The 23,712-nt window shown below is 48.0% G+C and overlaps 2 protein-coding genes across 5 annotated transcripts in view; both read left to right on the top strand.

Annotated features, from left to right (window-relative positions):
• Nucleotides 1-21,307, top strand: part of LOC136628993 (oocyte zinc finger protein XlCOF7.1-like) — a 129,226-nt gene extending 107,919 nt beyond the window's left edge. Inside the window, exons 2-6 of one of the 4 annotated variants that reach the window (XM_066605087.1) lie at nt 17,548-17,727; nt 17,810-17,933; nt 18,016-18,080; nt 18,551-18,641; nt 19,847-21,307. In XM_066605087.1, coding sequence (XP_066461184.1) covers nt 17,548-17,727; nt 17,810-17,933; nt 18,016-18,080; nt 18,551-18,641; nt 19,847-21,171 — 1,785 coding nt within the window. In that variant the 3' untranslated portion in view covers nt 21,172-21,307. Of the gene's footprint in view, nt 1-17,547; nt 17,728-17,809; nt 17,934-18,015; nt 18,081-18,538; nt 18,642-19,226; nt 19,390-19,846 lie in introns of those variants that run through there. The other 3 variants (XM_066605086.1, XM_066605085.1, XM_066605089.1) reach the window with 3 other exon arrangements.
• Nucleotides 1-23,712, top strand: part of LOC136629067 (zinc finger protein 585A-like) — a 243,278-nt gene that overhangs the window by 51,746 nt on the left and 167,820 nt on the right. The window lies entirely within an intron of this gene.

Raw genomic sequence — 23,712 nt, 5'->3', positions numbered from 1 at the left:
CCCACACATCACACACACAGCTCTACTCCATCCATCCTGAACCCCACACATCACACACAGCTCTACTCCATCCATCCTGACCCCCACACATCACACACAGCTCTACTCCATCCATCCTGACCCCCACACATCACACAGACAGCTCTACTCCATCCATCCTGACCCCCAAACATCACACACAGCTCTACTCCATCCATCCTGACCCCCACACATCACACACACAGCTCTACTCCATCCATCCTGAACCCCACACATCACACACAGCTCTACTCCATCCATCCTGACCCCCACACATCACACACAGCTCTACTCCATCCATCCTGACCCCCACACATCACACAGACAGCTCTACTCCATCCATCCTGACCCCCACACATCACACACAAAGCTCTACTCCATCCATCCTGACCCCCACACATCACACACACAGCTCTACTCCATCCATCCTGACCCCCACACATCACACACACAGCTCTACTCCATCCATCCTGACCCCCACACATCACACACAGCTCTACTCCATCCATCCTGACCCCCACACATCACACACAGCTCTACTCCATCCATCCTGACCCCCACACATCACACACACAGCTCTACTCCATCCATCCTGACCCCCACACATCACACACACAGCTCTAATCCATCCATCCTGACCCCCACACATCACACACACAGCTCTACTCCATCCATCCCGACCCCCACACATCACACACACAGCTCTACTCCATCCATCCTGACCCCCACACATCACACACAGAGCTCTACTCCATCCAGCCTGACCCCCACACATCACACACACAGCTCTACTCCATCCATCCTGACCCCCACACATCACACACACAGCTCTACTCCATCCATCCTGACCCCCACACATCACACACACACAGCTCTACTCCATCCATCCTGACCCCACACATCACACACACACAGCTCTACTCCATCCATCCTGACCCCCACACATTACACACACCCACAGCTCTACTCCGTCCATCCTGACCCCCACACATCACACACACAGCTCTACTCCATCCATCCTGACCCCCACACATCACACACACACAGCTCTACTCCATCCATCCTGACCCCACACATCACACACACACAGCTCTACTCCATCCATCCTGACCCCCACACATTACACACACCCACAGCTCTACTCCATCCATCCTGACCTCCACACACACAGCTCTACTGCATCCATCCTGACCTCCACACATCACACACACACAGCTCTACTCCATCCATCCTGACTCCCACACATCACACACACAGCTCTACTCCATCCATCCTGACCCCACACATCTCACACACACAGCTCTACTCCATCCATCCTGACCCCCACACCTCACACACACAGCTCTACTCCATCCATCCTGACCCCCACACATCACACACACAGCTCTACTCCATCCATCCTGACCCCACACATCTCACACACACAGCTCTACTCCATCCATCCTGACCCCCACACATCACACACACAGCTCTACTCCATCCATCCTGACCCCAACACATCACACACACAGCTCTACTCTATCCATCCTGACCCTCACACATCACACACACAGCTCTACTCCATCCATCCTGACCCTCACACATCACACACACAGCTCTACTCCATCCATCCTGACCCCCACACATCACACACAAAGCTCTACTCCATCCATCCTGACCCCCAAACATCACACACAGCTCTACTCCATCCATCCTGACCCCCACACATCACACACACAGCTCTACTCCATCCATCCTGAACCCCACACATCACACACAGCTCTACTCCATCCATCCTGACCCCCACACATCACACACAGCTCTACTCCATCCATCCTGACCCCCACACATCACACAGACAGCTCTACTCCATCCATCCTGACCCCCAAACATCACACACAGCTCTACTCCATCCATCCTGACCCTCACACATCACACACACAGCTCTACTCCATCCATCCTGAACCCCACACATCACACACAAAGCTCTACTCCATCCATCCTGACCCCCAAACATCACACACAGCTCTACTCCATCCATCCTGACCCCCACACATCACACACACAGCTCTACTCCATCCATCCTGAACCCCACACATCACACACAGCTCTACTCCATCCATCCTGACCCCCACACATCACACACACAGCTCTACTCCATCCATCCTGACCCCCACACATCACACACACAGCTCTACTCCATCCATCCTGACCCCCACACATCACATACAGCTCTACTCCATCCATCCTGACCCCCACACATCACACACAGCTCTACTCCATCCATCCTGACCCCCACACATCACACACAGCTCTACTCCATCCATCCTGACCCCCACACATCACACACACAGCTCTACTCCATCCATCCTGACCCCCACACATCACACACACAGCTCTACTCCATCCATCCTGACCCCCACACATCACACACACAGCTCTACTCCATCCATCCCGACCCCCACACATCACACACACAGCTCTACTCCATCCATCCTGACCCCCACACATCACACACAGAGCTCTACTCCATCCAGCCTGACCCCCACACATCACACACACAGCTCTACTCCATCCATCCTGACCCCCACACATCACACACACAGCTCTACTCCATCCATCCTGACCCCCACACATCACACACACACAGCTCTACTCCATCCATCCTGACCCCACACATCACACACACACAGCTCTACTCCATCCATCCTGACCCCCACACATTACACACACCCACAGCTCTACTCCGTCCATCCTGACCCCCCACACATCACACACACAGCTCTACTCCATCCATCCTGACCCCCACACATCACACACAGCTCTACTCCATCCATCCTGACCCCCGCACATCACACACACAGCTCTACTCCATCCATCCTGACCCCCACACATCACACACACAGCTCTACTCCATCCATCCTGACCCCACACATCTCACACACACAGCTCTACTCCATCCATCCTGACCCCCACACATCACACACACAGCTCTACTCCATCCATCCTGACCCCAACACATCACACACACAGCTCTACTCTATCCATCCTGACCCTCACACATCACACACACAGCTCTACTCCATCCATCCTGACCCTCACACATCACACACACAGCTCTACTCCATCCATCCTGACCCCCACACATCACACACAAAGCTCTACTCCATCCATCCTGACCCCCAAACATCACACACAGCTCTACTCCATCCATCCTGACCCCCACACATCACACACACAGCTCTACTCCATCCATCCTGAACCCCACACATCACACACAGCTCTACTCCATCCATCCTGACCCCCACACATCACACACAGCTCTACTCCATCCATCCTGACCCCCACACATCACACAGACAGCTCTACTCCATCCATCCTGACCCCCAAACATCACACACAGCTCTACTCCATCCATCCTGACCCTCACACATCACACACACAGCTCTACTCCATCCATCCTGAACCCCACACATCACACACAAAGCTCTACTCCATCCATCCTGACCCCCAAACATCACACACAGCTCTACTCCATCCATCCTGACCCCCACACATCACACACACAGCTCTACTCCATCCATCCTGAACCCCACACATCACACACAGCTCTACTCCATCCATCCTGACCCCCACACATCACACACACAGCTCTACTCCATCCATCCTGACCCCCACACATCACACACACAGCTCTACTCCATCCATCCTGACCCCCACACATCACATACAGCTCTACTCCATCCATCCTGACCCCCACACATCACACACAGCTCTACTCCATCCATCCTGACCCCCACACATCACACACAGCTCTACTCCATCCATCCTGACCCCCACACATCACACACACAGCTCTACTCCATCCATCCTGACCCCCACACATCACACACACAGCTCTACTCCATCCATCCTGACCCCCACACATCACACACACAGCTCTACTCCATCCATCCCGACCCCCACACATCACACACACAGCTCTACTCCATCCATCCTGACCCCCACACATCACACACAGAGCTCTACTCCATCCAGCCTGACCCCCACACATCACACACACAGCTCTACTCCATCCATCCTGACCCCCACACATCACACACACAGCTCTACTCCATCCATCCTGACCCCCACACATCACACACACACAGCTCTACTCCATCCATCCTGACCCCACACATCACACACACACAGCTCTACTCCATCCATCCTGACCCCCACACATTACACACACCCACAGCTCTACTCCGTCCATCCTGACCCCCCACACATCACACACACAGCTCTACTCCATCCATCCTGACCCCCACACATCACACACAGCTCTACTCCATCCATCCTGACCCCCGCACATCACACACACAGCTCTACTCCATCCATCCTGACCCCCACACATCACACACACAGCTCTACTCCATCCATCCTGACCCCACACATCTCACACACACAGCTCTACTCCATCCATCCTGACCCCCACACATCACACACACAGCTCTACTCCATCCATCCTGACCCCAACACATCACACACACAGCTCTACTCTATCCATCCTGACCCTCACACATCACACACACAGCTCTACTCCATCCATCCTGACCCTCACACATCACACACACAGCTCTACTCCATCCATCCTGACCCCCACACATCACACACAAAGCTCTACTCCATCCATCCTGACCCCCAAACATCACACACAGCTCTACTCCATCCATCCTGACCCCCACACATCACACACACAGCTCTACTCCATCCATCCTGAACCCCACACATCACACACAGCTCTACTCCATCCATCCTGACCCCCACACATCACACACAGCTCTACTCCATCCATCCTGACCCCCACACATCACACAGACAGCTCTACTCCATCCATCCTGACCCCCAAACATCACACACAGCTCTACTCCATCCATCCTGACCCCCACACATCACACACACAGCTCTACTCCATCCATCCTGAACCCCACACATCACACACAGCTCTACTCCATCCATCCTGACCCCCACACATCACACACAGCTCTACTCCATCCATCCTGACCCCCACACATCACACAGACAGCTCTACTCCATCCATCCTGACCCCCACACATCACACACAAAGCTCTACTCCATCCATCCTGACCCCCACACATCACACACACAGCTCTACTCCATCCATCCTGACCCCCACACATCACACACACAGCTCTACTCCATCCATCCTGACCCCCACACATCACACACAGCTCTACTCCATCCATCCTGACCCCCACACATCACACACAGCTCTACTCCATCCATCCTGACCCCCACACATCACACACACAGCTCTACTCCATCCATCCTGACCCCCACACATCACACACACAGCTCTACTCCATCCATCCTGACCCCCACACATCACACACACAGCTCTACTCCATCCATCCCGACCCCCACACATCACACACACAGCTCTACTCCATCCATCCCGACCCCCACACATCACACACAGAGCTCTACTCCATCCAGCCTGACCCCCACACATCACACACACAGCTCTACTCCATCCATCCTGACCCCCACACATCACACACACAGCTCTACTCCATCCATCCTGACCCCCACACATCACACACACACAGCTCTACTCCATCCATCCTGACCCCACACATCACACACACACAGCTCTACTCCATCCATCCTGACCCCCACACATTACACACACCCACAGCTCTACTCCGTCCATCCTGACCCCCCACACATCACACACACAGCTCTACTCCATCCATCCTGAACCCCACACATCACACACAGCTCTACTCCATCCATCCTGACCCCCACACATCACACACAGCTCTACTCCATCCATCCTGACCCCCACACATCACACAGACAGCTCTACTCCATCCATCCTGACCCCCAAACATCACACACAGCTCTACTCCATCCATCCTGACCCCCACACATCACACACACAGCTCTACTCCATCCATCCTGAACCCCACACATCACACACAGCTCTACTCCATCCATCCTGACCCCCACACATCACACACAGCTCTACTCCATCCATCCTGACCCCCACACATCACACAGACAGCTCTACTCCATCCATCCTGACCCCCACACATCACACACAAAGCTCTACTCCATCCATCCTGACCCCCACACATCACACACACAGCTCTACTCCATCCATCCTGACCCCCACACATCACACACACAGCTCTACTCCATCCATCCTGACCCCCACACATCACACACAGCTCTACTCCATCCATCCTGACCCCCACACATCACACACAGCTCTACTCCATCCATCCTGACCCCCACACATCACACACACAGCTCTACTCCATCCATCCTGACCCCCACACATCACACACACAGCTCTAATCCATCCATCCTGACCCCCACACATCACACACACAGCTCTACTCCATCCATCCCGACCCCCACACATCACACACACAGCTCTACTCCATCCATCCTGACCCCCACACATCACACACAGAGCTCTACTCCATCCAGCCTGACCCCCACACATCACACACACAGCTCTACTCCATCCATCCTGACCCCCACACATCACACACACAGCTCTACTCCATCCATCCTGAACCCCACACATCACACACAGCTCTACTCCATCCATCCTGACCCCCACACATCACACACAGCTCTACTCCATCCATCCTGACCCCCACACATCACACAGACAGCTCTACTCCATCCATCCTGACCCCCAAACATCACACACAGCTCTACTCCATCCATCCTGACCCCCACACATCACACACACAGCTCTACTCCATCCATCCTGAACCCCACACATCACACACAGCTCTACTCCATCCATCCTGACCCCCACACATCACACACAGCTCTACTCCATCCATCCTGACCCCCACACATCACACAGACAGCTCTACTCCATCCATCCTGACCCCCACACATCACACACAAAGCTCTACTCCATCCATCCTGACCCCCACACATCACACACACAGCTCTACTCCATCCATCCTGACCCCCACACATCACACACACAGCTCTACTCCATCCATCCTGACCCCCACACATCACACACAGCTCTACTCCATCCATCCTGACCCCCACACATCACACACAGCTCTACTCCATCCATCCTGACCCCCACACATCACACACACAGCTCTACTCCATCCATCCTGACCCCCACACATCACACACACAGCTCTACTCCATCCATCCTGACCCCCACACATCACACACACAGCTCTACTCCATCCATCCCGACCCCCACACATCACACACACAGCTCTACTCCATCCATCCCGACCCCCACACATCACACACAGAGCTCTACTCCATCCAGCCTGACCCCCACACATCACACACACAGCTCTACTCCATCCATCCTGACCCCCACACATCACACACACAGCTCTACTCCATCCATCCTGACCCCCACACATCACACACACACAGCTCTACTCCATCCATCCTGACCCCACACATCACACACACACAGCTCTACTCCATCCATCCTGACCCCCACACATTACACACACCCACAGCTCTACTCCGTCCATCCTGACCCCCCACACATCACACACACAGCTCTACTCCATCCATCCTGACCCCCACACATCACACACAGCTCTACTCCATCCATCCTGACCCCCGCACATCACACACACAGCTCTACTCCATCCATCCTGACCCCCACACATCACACACACAGCTCTACTCCATCCATCCTGACCCCCACACATCACACACAGCTCTGCTACATATTGTTCACTTCAGCTCATCAAGCTGAATTAGACCGCGGTCTCACCGATAAATAGTACTGTAATATTACCGGGGCCACTGCTAAGTATTTCAGCTCAGCCGCTGTGCAGAGCGTCTCACAATACCATTTACGATGGTGGGGTTGAGATAGCCGCAGTTACCAGCACTATCCACAGGTTTTACAGTATTCTCCCACTCCACACAGCCTCTATTATCTACAGTCTCTGCGAGCAGGAAATTACCCCAAGGTATCAGCGCAAGACAGAGGGTTACTTTTTCCTAGTCACAGCATAGAGCCTCTGCTATCTACAAGTCTCTGTGTGCGGTGAATTAAGGCCCAGTTGTCAGTGCTGTACAGTGGGGTAATTTATTTGGCCCCTGCTCTATTCGTAATTCGCCATGATGAGGGGTAGGGTTAGGGGTCGAGGACGTGGACGAGGACGCGGAGGTCCAAGTGAGGGTGTGGGCACAGGCCGAGTTCCTGGTCCAGGTGAATCACAGCCGTCTGCTGCAGGATTAGAAGAGAGGCAAGTTTCTGGGGTCCCCAGCTTTTTATCACAATTTTTGGGTCCACGTGGTAGGCCTTTATTACAAACAGAGCAGTGTGAGCAGGTCCTGTCGTGGATGGCAGAAAATGCATCCAGCAATGTATCACCCACCCAGTCTTTTACGCAGTCCACTGCTGCAACTCTGAATCCTCTGGCTGCTCCTACTCCTTGCTCCCAGCTTCCTCACTCCATAAAAATGACACATTCTGATGAGCAGGCAGACTCCCAGGAACTGTTCTTGGGTCCCTGCCTTGATTGGGAAAAAATGGTTCCTCTCTCACCTGAGGAGTTTGATGAGGCTGGGGACTTCTGGCAACTGTCTCAAGAACTTTCAGTGGGTGAGGAGGACGATGATGATGATGAGACACAGTTGTCTATCAGTGAGGTAATAGTAAGGGCAGTAAGTCCGAGGGAGGAGCGCACAGAGGTTTCGTTGTAAGAGCAGCTGGACGATGAGGTGACTGACCCCACCTAGTATGCTAAGCCAACTGAGGACAGGTCTTCATCGGGGGAGGCAAGTGCAGCAGCAGCAAAGGTTGGAAGAGGCAGTGGGGTGGCCAGGGGTAGAGGCAGGGCCAGACCGAAGAATCCCCCAACTGTTTCCCAAAGCACCCCCTCGCGCCAAGCCACCGCGCAGAGGCCTAGGTGTTCAAAGGTGTGGATGTTTTTCGGTGAGAGGGCGGACGACCGACTAACAGTGGTGTACAACCTCTGTCATGCCAAGATCAGCCGGGGAGCCACCACTACCAGCCTCACCAGCGTGCGCAGACATATGATGGCCAAGCACCCCACAAGGTGGAACGAAGTCCGTTCACTGCCTCTGGGTCGCACCACTGCCTCTTCCCCTGTGCCCCAACTGCCACTCAGATCCAACCCCCCTCCCAGGACACAGACACGAGCGCCTCCCGGCCTGCACCCACACCCTCATCTCCGCTGTCCTCGACCCCCTTCTAGCAATGTCTCTCAGCGCAGCGTCCAGCTGTTGCTAGCGCAAGCGTTGGAGTGAAAGCGCAAATACGCCGCCACGCACCCGCACGCTCAAGCTTTAAACGTGCACATTGCCAAATTAATCAGCCTGGAGATGCTGCCTTCTGGAAACGGAGGCTTTAAAAAACATGATGGCGGCGGCGGTCCCACGCTACTCGGTCCCCAGTCGCCACTATTTTTCCTGGTGTGCCATCCCAGCCCCACACCAGCACGTCTCCCACAACACCAATCGTGCCCTCACCAATGCAGTTACTGGGAAGGTCCCCTTAACCATGAACACGTGGACAAGTACTGGTGGGCAGGGCCACTATATCTCCCTGACGGCACATTGGGTGAATTTGGTGGAGACTGGGACCGAGTCAGAGCCTGGGACCGCACACGTCCCACCCACACCCAGAATTGCGGGTCCTTCCTCGGTTCTGGTATCTGCGGCGGTCTATGCCACCTCCTCTAAACCCTCCCCCTCCTCCTACGCAACCACTACTTCTCAATTAAGAAATGTGAGCAGCACGTCGCCAGCAGTCGGTGTGGCGCGGCAGCACAGCGGTGGGCAAGCGTCAGCAGGCCGTGCTGAAACTACTTAGCCTAGGTGACCAGAGGCACACGGCCCCCGAACCGTTGCAGGGTCTGACAGAGCAGATCGACCTCTGGCTTTCGCCGCTGAGCCTCCAACCGGGCATGGTCATGTGTGATAACGGCCGTAACCTGGTGGCGGCTCTGCAGTTCGGCAGCCTCACACATGTGCCATGCCTGGCCCACCTCTTCAATCTGGTGGTTCAGCGGTTTCTGAAAAACTACCTGCACTTATCTGACCTGCTCGGCAAGGTGCGCCACATCTGCGCACATTTCCGCAAGTCCACCAAGGACGCTGCCACCCTGAGGACCCTGCAACATCGGTTTAATCTGCCAGAGCACTGACTGCTGTGCGACGTGCTCACACGATGGAATTCTATGCTGCACATGTTGGCCAGGCTCTATGAGCAGCGTAGAACAATAGTGGAATACCAACTCCAACATGGGTGGCTTAGTGGTAGTCAGCCTCCCAATTCTTTACCAAGGAGTGGGCCTGGATGGCAGACATCTGCCAGGTCCTCGGAAACTTTGAGGAGTCTACCCAGATGGTGAGCAGCGGTGATGCTGCAATCATTAGCGTTACCATCCCGCTGCTATGCCTGCTGAGAAGTTCGCTGCAAGGCATAAAGGTCAGCGCTTTGAGGCTGGAACAGGAGACTGGGGAAGAGAGTATGTCGCTTGATAGCCAGACCACCCTCATGTCGATATCTCAGTGCGTTTTGGAGGAGGAGGAGCAGGAGGAGGGGGAAGAGACAGCTGGGCACACTGCAGAGGGTACCCATGCTGCTTGCCTCTCATCTGTTCAGCGTGTATGAGCTGATGAGGAGGAGGAGGATCCTGAAAGTCATCTTGCTAGCTAGGACAGCCATGTCTTGCGTACTGGAACCCTGGCACACATGGCTGACTTCATGTTAGGCTGCCTTTGTCGCCACCCACGCGTTAGACGGTATTCTGGCCAACACGGATTACTGGGTGTACACCCTTCTCGACACACGGTACAAGGAGAACCTTTCCACTCTCATTCCAGAACAGGAAAGGGGTACGAGAGTGATGCAATACCACAGGGCCCTGGTGGACAAAGTGATACTAAACTTCCCATCTGACAGCGCTAGCGGCAGAAGGCGCAGTTCAGAGGGCCAAGTAGCAGGGGAGGCGCGGAGATCAGGCAGCATGTTCAGCGCAGCAGGGGAACACTCTCCAAGGACTTTGCCAGCTTTATGGCTCTCCAGCAAGACTGTGTCACCACTTCCAGTCAAGGCTGAGTCGGAGGGAGCACTGTAAAAAGATGGTGAGGGAGTACATAGCCGATCGCACCACTGTCCACCGTGATGCCTCTGCTCCATACAACTATTGGGTGTCAGCTGGACACTTGTCACGAACTTGCGCTATATGCCCAAGAGGTGCTGGCTTGCCCTGCCGCTAGTGTCTTGTCAGAGAGGGTGTTTAGTGCAGCTGGGGGAATCATCACGGATAAGCGTACCCACCTGTCAACTGCCAGTGCCGACATGCTTACACTCATAAAGATGAACAAAGCCTGGATTTCCCCAGACTTCTCTTCTCCACCGGCGGAGAGCAGCGGAACCAAAGATTCTTTTCGCTGCAACCACAGATAAAAGCACTCTTCTCTATCACCGGAAAAAAAGGGGCATTTATCTTTGTCAATCTGTCTCTATTAGTCCTCCTCCTGCTACTCCTCCAGAAACAACGTCATCGTGCTGAACTGCCAATTTTTCTGCATCCCAAAAGGCTCATCTAACAATGTTTTTACAATTTTTAAAAGTTTCAAAAGTATTGATACTTTAGCATGAACCAATTTTTTTTCACAGGGCTGCCTCCAGGCTCTGTTACAAATTAAGCAACAGCGAGCTGTATCTTTCAAAACATATTGATGGGTTTCACCTGCCCTCTCAGTTGATACATTTTTCAGAGGTACACTTGTACTCTTTGTACACTAATTTTTCGGGCCCACGCCTACACTCTTATCCAACTAATTTTTCCGGCCTTCGCCTACACTCATGGTACCCCAATGTTTCAGAGCTTGGCCTATACTATTACTACAAAAATTTTACTGGGGTCTGCCTGCCTATACTTCTGCTACAAGATTGTTACAGGGGTCTGTCTATACTTCTGCCACGTAAATTATACAGGGATCTGCCTATACTGCTGCTCCATAAATGTTACAGGGGTCTGCCTATATTTCTGCCACGTAAATGTTACAGGGGTCTGCCTATACTGCTGCTCCATAAATGTTACAGGGGTCTGCCTATACTGCTGCTCCATAAATGTTACAGGGGTCTGCCTATACTGCTGCTCCATAAATGTTACAGGGGTCTGCCTATACTGCTGCTCCATAAATGTTACAGGGGTCTGCCTATACTGCTGCTCCATAAATGTTACAGGGGTCTGCCTATACTGCTGCTCCATAAATGTTACAGGGGTCTACCTATACTGCTGCTCCATAAATGTTACAGTGGTCTGCCTATACTGCTGCCACGTAAATGTTACAGGGATCTGCCTATACTTCTACTACAGAAATGTTACTGGGGTCTGCCTATACCTATACTACAGAAATGGTGCTGGGGTCTGCCTATACTTTTGCCACGTAAACGTTACAGGGGTCTGCCTATACTTTTGCCACGTAAACGTTACAGGGGTCTGCCTATACTTTTGCCACGTAAACGTTACAGGGGTCTGCCTATACTTTTGCCACGTAAACGTTACAGGGGTCTGCCTATACTTTTGCCACGTAAACGTTACAGGGGTCTGCCTATACTTTTACCACGTAAACGTTACAGGGGTCTGCCTATACTTTTACCACGTAAACGTTACAGGGGTCTGCCTATACTTTTACCACGTAAACGTTACAGGGGTCTGCCTATACTTTTACCACGTAAACGTTACAGGGGTCTGCCTATACTTTTACCACGTAAATGTTACAGGGGTCTGCCTATACTTTTACCACGTAAATGTTACAGGGGTCTGCCTATACTTTTGCCACGTAAATGTTACAGGGGTCTGCCTATACTTTTGCCACATAAATGTTACAGGGGTCTGCCTATACTGCTGCTACATAAATGTTACTGGGGTCTACCTATACTTTTGCCACATAAATGTTACAGGGGTCAGCCTATACTTCTACAACAGAAATGGAACTGGGGTCTGCCTATAGCCCTGCTACCAAATTGTTACAGGGGTCTGCCTATACTACTGCAACCAAAATGTTATTGTGGTCTGCTTATACCTATTCTACTGGAATGTTACAGGGGTATCTTTATACTATGGGTGCACACAGACTTCCCAACGCGGTGTTACCTATCTGGCCCCAAAACACTCACTGACTAGGGCATCAATTGTGGGCCGAGGCCAATATGTATTTTCTCTCGTGTTGCCACAGTTCTCTGAGAAACTCGTTTGGGCCACAGAAGAGGAGCGTTACTGCCTTAATGAGACGTTCACAGCTGAACTAGCATCGAAGTCCGCTTCATGCCCGCGATTGCTGAGGGTTTGTGCAGAGGCATGTACTCGGCGCAGTGAAAGTCTGCCATGTTTGGGCACTCTGATTTCTTCATGGTTCATGTCTTGGGTCGCCTAGGACCCACCTATGCTGTGGGTGCACACAGATTTCCCATAGCGGTGTTTTACCTGTCTGGCACAAAGTCACTGACTGACTTGGGTAGGGGGCAGAGTGCAGATGGCTTTCCCCTTGCGGTGTCGATTGAGCTATCCGACACCAACACAGAATGAATAGTGTGAGAGGACCAGATTGCCCGTTGGTATGTAACTCGCGGTACCTTGGGTACCACAGTGTGTTTGCTCGGACAAAGCCAGACCAAGGGCCTGCTCACATACTTCCCACACAGGCTACAGTGGGTCCTGGTCATGCTTTCTTGGCCTTGTAAGGCCACCTCCTCCTCCTGCTTGGGGTCAGGGGATCAGCACTGGGCATCATGTATTTGCTCTCGTGTTACCATAGTTATCTGATACTCTGGTTTGGGCCAAAGAAGAGGATCATTACTGCATTAATGAGATGTTCAATGCTGCACTAACATCGAAGTCCGCTTCATGCCCGCGATTGCTGAGGGTGTGCGCTGAGGCCTATGTCCCAGGGGAACTGCAACTGCGCCAGGTTGGGCATGTGGAACTTTTTCCTGGCTAATCCAGTCATTGGAGCAGTGAAAGAAAACGTAACTGATTTACTGAGACCTTTGCAGCTTAACTAGCATCGAAGTCCGCTTCATGCCTACGATTGCTGAGGGTTTGTGCAGAGGCCTGTGTCCTCGGTGAAGTAAAAGTCTGCCATGTTTGGGCACTTTGATTTCTTCATGGTTCATGTCTTGGGTCGCCTAGGACTCACCTATGCTGTGGGTGCACACAGACTTGTTTTACTTGTCTGGCACAAAGACACTGACTGAATTAGGGGGCAGAGTGCAGATGGCTTTCCCCTTGCGGTTTCGACACCAACACAGAATGAGTCGTGTGTGGGCACATGGATTCCCCATTGCTATGTAACTCGCGGCACCTTGGGTCACACAAGATAGAGGCTGGGAACGAGCTTGGCCCTGGGCCCGCTCACGTGAAAATCGAACATCAATTTCTCATCAATTCTCATAAGCATTGTGGGCTATCGCCCACCCCTTTCGAAGAGGGTCGTTGCCTGGCCCTGCCAACCCTCTGCAGTGTGTGCCTTCGGTTCCTCCTCATCGCAGACGCACTTGGAAATAGACATGAGGGTGGTGTAGCTATGAAGTGAGCGTGTGGCATGAGGGCAGCTGAAGGCTGGGCAGGGAAACTTTTGTCTGCGCCGTGGACGCTGGGTCGTGCGGGGGGTTGGGCAGCATGTAACCCAGGAGAAGAGGCAGCAGTGTGACCCCCAGGCAGTGATTGTGCTTGGTTGCAGGTAGTGTGGTGCTTTGCTAAGGTGTGCCTTGCTAATGAGGGTTTGTCCAAAGTAAAAATTGTTAGGGGGAGGGGGGGCAGACTCTTGCTCCTATTGTGGCTTAATAGTGGGACCTGGAAGCCTGAGATGCTGCCCCTGCTTAGCCCTATCCGTTTCTGTGGTGTTTCCATGGATTTCGGATGTTTTCTGGTTAAGACCTATCCGGAGCATCGGTCATATACAAAAATGCTTGAGTCGCCCATTGACTTCAACGGGGTTCGTTACTCGAAACGAACTCTTGAGCATCGCGGAAAGTTCGACTTGAACAATGAGCACCCGAGCAGTTTGGTGCTCGCTCATCTCTACTTCTTATCTATACTTCAGCATAGGAGACAGATCAGGGTTTGCTGTTGTCGGACCGCTAAAAAAATAAGGCTCACTGTTACCCCTGGGCTCTTATAATCTCCTTGGTGTGGGTGGGTCTACCTATTTGGCTTTCTTCTTGTTTTATGTGTTTCTCCAGGTGCGAACGTTCTCCCCATGAACCATCTTTTTTGAGTTCACTATATGAATTTGGGATTATCGTGTCACTTTTTTGTCCACTTGAACCCCTATTTTAATTGCATCTATAAAATGTAGTTTTAATGCTGTCTACTGTGAAGGGCTATATGCTGATGATAAACTTTTTTCTGCTTCAGTGAATTTGGGTATATTAACCCCTTAGTGACGGAGCTCTTTTGCTTTTTTCCATTTTCGTTCTTTCCTCCTTCCTTTTAAAAAATCGTAGCTCCTTTATTTATTCATCAACATCGCAGTATGAGCGCTTGCTGTTTTTTGCGGGACGAGTTGTATTTTTCAATGTTACTATTTATTGTACCATATAATGTACTAAAAACGTTAAAAAAAAATTCTAAGTGGAGAGAAATGGAAAAAAAACGACATTCCACCATCTTTCGTTGCGTCCTGTTTCTACGACGCACAAACTGCAACAAAAATGACCTGATATCTTTATTCTATGGGTCAGTACAGGTTATACGTTACCAAACTTTTTTTTTTTTTTTTTTTGCTGTACTACTTGTATTTTTTTAAGATATTTCATGTTTTAAAATTATTTTGTGTTCATTTTCTGCGGTCAATAACTTTTTTTATTTGTCTGTCGACATAGTTGAGTGAGGGCTCATTTTGTGTGGTACGTCCTGTCATTTATGTTTGTACCATTTTTGTATACAATTGATGTTTTCATCGCTTTTTATTACATTTTGTCCTGGATAAGTGTGAACAAAAAAGTGCATTTCTGTAAAAAAATTTTTTTTTTGTACCACGTTCAGTGTGCAGGGAAAATAGTGCATTACTTTGATAGATCAGACTTTTACAGACGCAGTGATACCAAATACGTATTTTTTTTATTTATTTTTTTATTGCAAATATAGCAAAAGGGATTTTTTTTTTTTTTTTACTGTTATTACTTTTTTTTTTTTAATAATTAGTAAAACTTTTTTGCTCTTATTTTTACACTTTCTTTTAGTCCTCCTAGAGGACTACAACCAGCAATTCTTCGATACCTCCTGCAGTATGACGTAATGCTAAAGCATTACATCATACTGCTTTTTGACAGGCAGTCTATCAAGCCACCCCACGAGGATGGCTTGATAGGCTGTCTCCTAAGGCAGCGCTGGGGCCTTTTAGAAGGCCCCCCCCCGGCTGCCATGACACCTGCATGGCTCTCCCTGATCTCACCGCGGGGGGCCCATACGGGACCCCCTTAGATCGTCCAGGGGATTTAAATGCCGCTGTCAGAATTGACAGTAGCATTTAAAGGGTTAATATCCGTGATGAGCCGTATGGCCATTTGCGGCTATTGCCCTTGGCTGTCAGCTGTAATTAACAGCTGACACCCGCGCTGTGTGCAGGGAGATAGTAGCGCTATCTCCCTCCATACATGTCCTGCAATGGCAGGAAGTAAAACACCATGGGGCCATCACTAAGGGGTTAAAATATCACAGACTGAACATGAGTCAACAATGTGATGTAACAGCAAAAAAGGCAAGCAGAATTCTAGGATTTATTAAGAGAAGCATAGCGTCTCGATCATGTGAGGTAATCATCCCCCTCTACTCTTCCTTTGTCAGACCTCCTCTGGAATACTGTGTCCAATTCTGCACACTCCAATTAAAAAAAAGACATAGACAAACTGAAGTTAGTTTAGAGAAAAGCAACTAGATTGGTGAGCAGTTTGCGAATCATGTCCTATGAGGAACAGTTAAAGAATTTGGGAACACATTTATCTTGCAAAAAGAAGACTGAGAGGAGACTTAATAGCGGTCTACAAATATCTGAAGGGCTGTCACACTGCAGAGGGGTCAGCCCTATTCTCATCTGCACAAGGAAAGACTAGAAGCAATGGGATGAAACTGAAAGGGAGGAGACACAGATTAGATATTAGTAAAAGCTTTTTGACAGTAAGAGTGATCAATGAGTGGAACAGGTTACCTCGAGAGGTGGTGAGTTCTCCTTCAATGGAAGTTTTCAAACAGAGGCTGGACAGACATATGTCTGTGATGATTTAGTGACCATGCATTGAGCAGGGGGTTGGACCTGAGGACCCTAGAGGTCCTTTCCAACTCTACCATTGTATGATTCTATGATACATCATTCTTATTTATGGTAATACCAGATGATGTCACTGAAGAGGGGAAAGATTCTGATGATGTTACATTATTTCATTCTTGTATATGGTAATGACAGATGATGTCACTGTAGAGTTGATGGACTCTGGAAACAACTGTAGTAATGTTTTTATTAGTAAATCCCCATATACAGGATTACACAGTAGTGAAGAAGAGCTCTAGTGATGGCTGTCGAGCCCCTGTGTGTGATGGATGGGGAAGACCCCTGAGTCCAATCACAGGGCCACCACCTCACCCCCTAAAAGATGAGGACATCAATGTACAGAATATTCTAGAACTCGCCAACAAGATGATTGAGCTGCTGACAGGAGAGGTGATGCTGCAGGGAATGCTGGGACATTATACAGTAACAGCACTGGAGGCTTCTGGGTGATGACTGTATATTGTGTTGTCAGGTTCCTATAAGGTGTCAGGATGTCGCTGTCTATTTCTCCATGGAGGAGTGGGAGTATTTAGAAGGACACAAGGATCTGTACAAGGAGGCCATGATGGAGACCCGCCAGCCGCTCCCATCACCAGGTAATAGACAGGACTAAATCCACAGGGACTTTATTATCTGTATATAAAGATTGACTTCAGTGTCCGTCTGTGTTTCCTGCAGTTCCATCCAGTAAGAGAAGAACCCCAGAGAGATGTCCCCATCCTCTTCTTCCACAGGACCATCAGGTAGATGGAGATGTCCCTCTGACCTGTAGAAGGTTGTGAAGCTCTTGTCTTCAGTCTTATTAGATGTCTTCTACTTGTGTGATGAGGCCAGTGGAGATGGCAGGATTACAGCTGACCAGAGACATTACATCTTGTCTGGATCTTCTCCCAGTGTTCTGGCGGTGGAGACTGCTGGTGGGAATAAGGAGCCAACAGGTTGGATTTATATCTATCTGCTCCTTTATTCCCCCGAGACAAGCAGCGGATTTGTCTGGTAGACGCTGATCTCCTCCACTGAGACAACGTGCATAGCCTTGCCGGATATACATGTGTATGAGGATCCTGAGGGGTCATTGAGATGCCATCTAATATCTATGTCTGGCTTGTAGACATGCAGCTATATGGCTCAGATAATTACTCCTCTCCAGTCATTATGTCATAAAACATTCCACCTGACTTTTACAATATTTGTCTCACAGCTTGTGCATCAGGATGAAGATCTGACCAATATTAATACTACAGAGACAAATGTGAGGGGCGATCAGCCGTGTGAAGAGGAGATTCCTACAGGTAACCGCCCAGGTGAGTAGTAACCACCAAATACAGCTGAGAAGAGTAACAGATTCTCCTCGGTCACCGGCTGCAGATAGTTATGTAGATTTATAAGCTCTGGGATCTGTCAGATTTTCTGCTGTATATTCCCCATTCAGCCGGAATACAAACTAAATATGGCTGACAATGTGATACGTTATAGGAGATAACACAGGACGGGCATTTATAATATGGATGGGGAATATATGTGGGAGTCTTTCTTCATCATCCACTGTCAGTACTTATCAGGTAAAAGTGCCCAATTTTCAGTTCAAAACCAATAGCTGCTATTAGTCTCCTATGATATTACTATGTGCTAACACAATAGAGCCATGGACCCAGATAACAGAATGCTGAGGGTGGAGACCTAGACCCAGAATTTGGAGATTTGATGGTTACTGCTGTGAGTGTCAAGAATTCTGCTCAAAAGGGACTTTAAAAGATCTCCCAGGGCCTCCATATTATTACATTCAGTTACATTCAGATTTGCAGTTTTTGGTGATGTTTTTGCACATCAACATCAAGAATAGAAGGAAAAACATGACGAACGTGTCTTGCATTTTAACAGAAGATGACATTTGCTAATGTGGTATCTGAGCTGAGAGCTTTGTTTGAAGACTCTGTTATAGATCCAGTAAAATAGTGGCCAAAATACTGTAGCCTACTGCACTGTCTTGTCCAGGACATATCAGCGGGCATGCCGGAAGCCGGATGGACCACATTGTAGTCTGTTTAATTGGTATGTAATAGATTTGGCACTTTTTTGCTTTCTATTGTTAGTATTCTAGTATGGATCTAAACAACATAAGGTTGCAGGGAAGAACTGCAAAAGAATGGCCTGGTTGCCACCTGACTTGTAGTATTGAAATGTTTTCAACCAATCTAATCCTCTTTATATAGCGCATCAATATTCTGCAGCACTTTACATCACTTGACATTTTGGGTTCTGATAGCATGTTTTTTGAAGTATAATAATCTTTATTTGTATAGCGCCAACATATTCCGCAGCGCTTACAAGGACCTAGGTAATACAGAAAAACAAAAGTACAAAAAGTATGGGAGGAAACCAATTCAAACGCAGGAAAAACATACAAACTCCATGCAGATGTTGTCCATAGTGGTAACCATAAAGCTACTGTGTTGTCTAATAATATCAATATAACTTGTAAAATAGTAAAATTTATTTTTTTTGGCAGATGATGGTATCAGTATCTCAGAGGGACAACTGATATCTGCAGATTGTAAAGAAGAAGATTGTGGTATCACACAATATACAGATGAAGAACCTGCCACTATCCCAGATGTGCCCACAGCCCTTCATAGCAAAAATCCATCATCTGATCCTCTTATGCAGGTTCTATCTTCTGATTTATCACAGACTGATAAGGAAAATAACAGCATGGGAGAACATCAAAGAGCTGACACAGAGGAGAATTCATGTCTAGAATGTGGAAAATATTTTACAAGGAAAGCAAGTCTTGTTTCACATAAGAGAATTCACACAGGGGAGAAGCCATTTTCATGTTCAGAATGTGGGAAATGTTTTACAATGAAATCAAATCTTCTTTCACATAAGAGAACGCACGCAGGAGAGGAACCATTTTCATGTTCAGAATGTGGGAAATGTTTTATAAACAAATCACGTCTTGTTACACATCAAAGAATTCACACAGGAGAGAAGCCATTTTCATGTTCAGAATGTGGGAAATGCTTTACACAGAAATCATATCTTGTTACACATAAGAGAATTCACACAGGGGAGAAGCCATTTTCATGTTCAGAATGTGGGAAATGTTTTACAATAAAATCAAATCTTCTTTCACATAAGAGAACGCACGCAGGAGAGGAACCATTTTCATGTTCAGAATGTGGGAAATGTTTTATAAACAAATCACGTCTTGTTACACATAAAAGAATTCACACAGGGGAGAAGCCATTTTCATGTTCAGAATGTGGGAAATGTTTTATAAACAAATCACATCTTGTTAGACATCAAAGAATTCACACAGGAGAGAAGCCATTTTCATGTTCAGAATGTGGCAAATGTTTTCCAAGAAAATCAATTCTTCTTACACATCAGAAAATCCACACAGGAGAGAAGCCATTTTCATGTTCAGAATGTGGGAAATGTTTTATAGACCAATCACATCTTGTTAGACATCAGATTATTCACACAGGGGAGAAGCTATTTTCATGTTCAGAATGTGGGAAATGTTTTACACAGAAATCATATCTTGTTATACATCAGAGAAGTCACACAGGGGAGAAGCCATTTTCATGTTCAGAATGTGGGAAATGCTTTTCAAGGAAATCACTTCTTGTTACACATCAGAGAATTCACACAGGGGAGAAACCATTTTCATGTTCAGAATGTGGGAAATGTTTTACAACGAAATCAGATCTTCTTGCACATCAAAGAATTCACACAGGGGAGAAACCATTTTCATGTTCAGAATGTGGAAAATGTTTTATTCAGCAAACACATCTTCTAAGACACAAGAGAAGTCACACACAGAATTAGCCATTTTCTTTAACTCATCTTATTTACAAATTGTAAAAAAATTATAGCAGCTACTAAGTGATGTCTTATGCAATAAAACCAGTAAATTATGATTATTGTAGGTAATTCCCATTAAAATCTGTTATTCAAAAGCAAATATACATCAGATAACCTGCCCTATTAATCATTGCATCTTTCATAGTAACCTCTTAATGACGAGCCTATTTTGTAGTTTAAGGACTAAGTGATTGTTATTGTGGCATTGCAAGAACCGTTATTCATGGAAAACCACATGAGGGCTTGCTCTTTTGGGACAAGTTGTACTTTTCAATGAAACCGGGGGCACATGTCCTATTTTGTGTAACTTTTATTAGAAAAATTTTTGGGAGGAGGTGAAAAAACCTCTTAGAAATTCCACCATTGTTTTGGCTTTTGTGTTTGTGTCATACACGATTCAGTAATAGTAACACATTAATTTTCTTCCTGGATCTGCATGATTACATAAAGAAAAACAATTAAATCTGAATGGCCGCTTTCTAAGGTCGATAACATTTTTATTTTTGTGGTAATGCAGTTATATGAGGTCTTGTTTTATGTGGGAAGAGTGTAGTTTTTATTGGTATCAGTTTGAGGTACATGTGACTTTTGGATAGCTTTTATTAAGTTTTTTGGGAGAGAAATGAAAAGAGAAATAGCAGTTCTGGTGTCAGTTTTTACAATTATTTTTACGGTGTTCATCCTGTGCGATTAAATAACTAACAAAATATTTTAACTGTCTGGGTCGTAGTAGATGCTGTAATACCTATTTGTGTTGCTTTATAAAAATTTTATTTGGTATTTTAATTATATTAAAAGGGTTTGGTGGGAAAAAATGCAATTTTTAAAAACTTTTTTCTGTTTAAATTACACTTTTTTGATGCTATTTTTTTTAGTCCCTTAAGGGGACTCGAAGATGCAATAGTTTAATTTCTACGATTGCACTACACAAGTAATTTAATGTACTTTCTACTAAGCCCATGGCAGCAGCCTATTAGACCCCACTGGAGGTGGGGTCTCATAGGTTGAGTTGTATAGCAGAAAAGGGAGGCCTTTGTCAGCTTTCTGTCTGCCATGGGAACCCATTGATACTTTGTGATTGTGTTGGGAGCTGATGGCTGACAGAAAGGGCCCCCTCCCACTGTCATCTGCTTACATGCTGCAGTTGTTATTGATTGTGGCAAGTAATGGGTTACACTGGCAGGATCTGAAGTTTCTCTGCTATTGGCTGTTTAAGCTGGCTGGCTGGCAGTTATCAGCCAAGCCACTGCCTTAAAAAGATGTATGTGCTAATTGAAAGCCCTTTAGTGAGGTCAGTATTCCCTATCACTGGTTTGAGGGTAAAAGGTGTCCTCAAACCACTGGTGAGGAATACAACCAGCTACTTGCAGGACACCATGGACCATCCCATCAACTGTCAACCGTAGGCCACCATGGATGTGGAATCCTTATATACTAATATCCCAAACAAAGATGGACTCACCGCCTGCCAAGCACACCTTGAGGCGAACGAGGTTGCCCCTGAATCGATGTTATAACTCCCAAGATTCATCGTCACACACAATTATTTCTCATTTGGCAAAGAGATATTCCTGCAACTCACTGGAATATGCCAGGCTTTTCATTCCAAAACTGGAGAGTGACTTTCTGGCCTTCTGCTCCAGCAAACCACTGACCTACTTCTGTTACATTGATGACATCATAATCCATCTGGACAGTATTGAACAAAAGCTAAAAAATTGCATGAGGGACTCACCATAAAACTTTTAAGAATTTCCATACAGACATCCCTATGCTGGAAACCAATTGATCAGCCCACATACATCAGATGGGGCAGTTGCCATCCTAAGCACATCAAAAAGTCCATTGTCTACAGCCAGGCCATCAGATATAACTGGATCTGCTCCAACCCAACAGACAGATAGCAACATTTATACAATATAAGCAGAAACCAAAGAGTGGCAACAGCACGCAAAATACATTTAGCTCAGAAGTCTACATATTATATATACGCACATATACATACTCGCCACTAATTCTCTAACTTCACGATGTCATGCAAACATGAAATTTGGCAGGAGCATTCTTTAGGCCCTAAATAGGTAAAGTAAAGGGGTCGCAACTCGAAAATTCACTGCTAAGTGCAAAAGTAGAAGAACCCCTATCTAATGTACCAAATCTAATTCCCTAACTTTCCGATATAGTCCTAAACAGGAAAAGCAAAAGGGTCACGACTCAAAAATTCACTGCTAAGTGCAAAAGTATTGGCGCCCCTGTGCAATGTACCCAGTCTAATTCTCTAACTTCTCGATGTCGTACAAAAACAAAATTTAGCACAACCATTCTTTAAATCATGCATAGGAAAAGTAAAAGGGGCCATAACTTGATTATTCAATGTTAAGTGCAAAAGTATTGGCACCCCTGTGTAATGTACCAAATCTAATTTTCTAACTTCCTGAGGTCGTGCAAACATGAAATTTGGCAGGAGCAACACTGTGATCCATTGACAACATGCAAAGGAGTTTG

Source organism: Eleutherodactylus coqui, chromosome 5, assembly GCF_035609145.1.
Source record: "Eleutherodactylus coqui strain aEleCoq1 chromosome 5, aEleCoq1.hap1, whole genome shotgun sequence".
NCBI classification, from domain to species: domain Eukaryota; kingdom Metazoa; phylum Chordata; class Amphibia; order Anura; family Eleutherodactylidae; genus Eleutherodactylus; species Eleutherodactylus coqui.
Note: the sequence above shows the minus strand (reverse complement) of the source record. Positions and strands in the feature narration are given on the sequence as shown.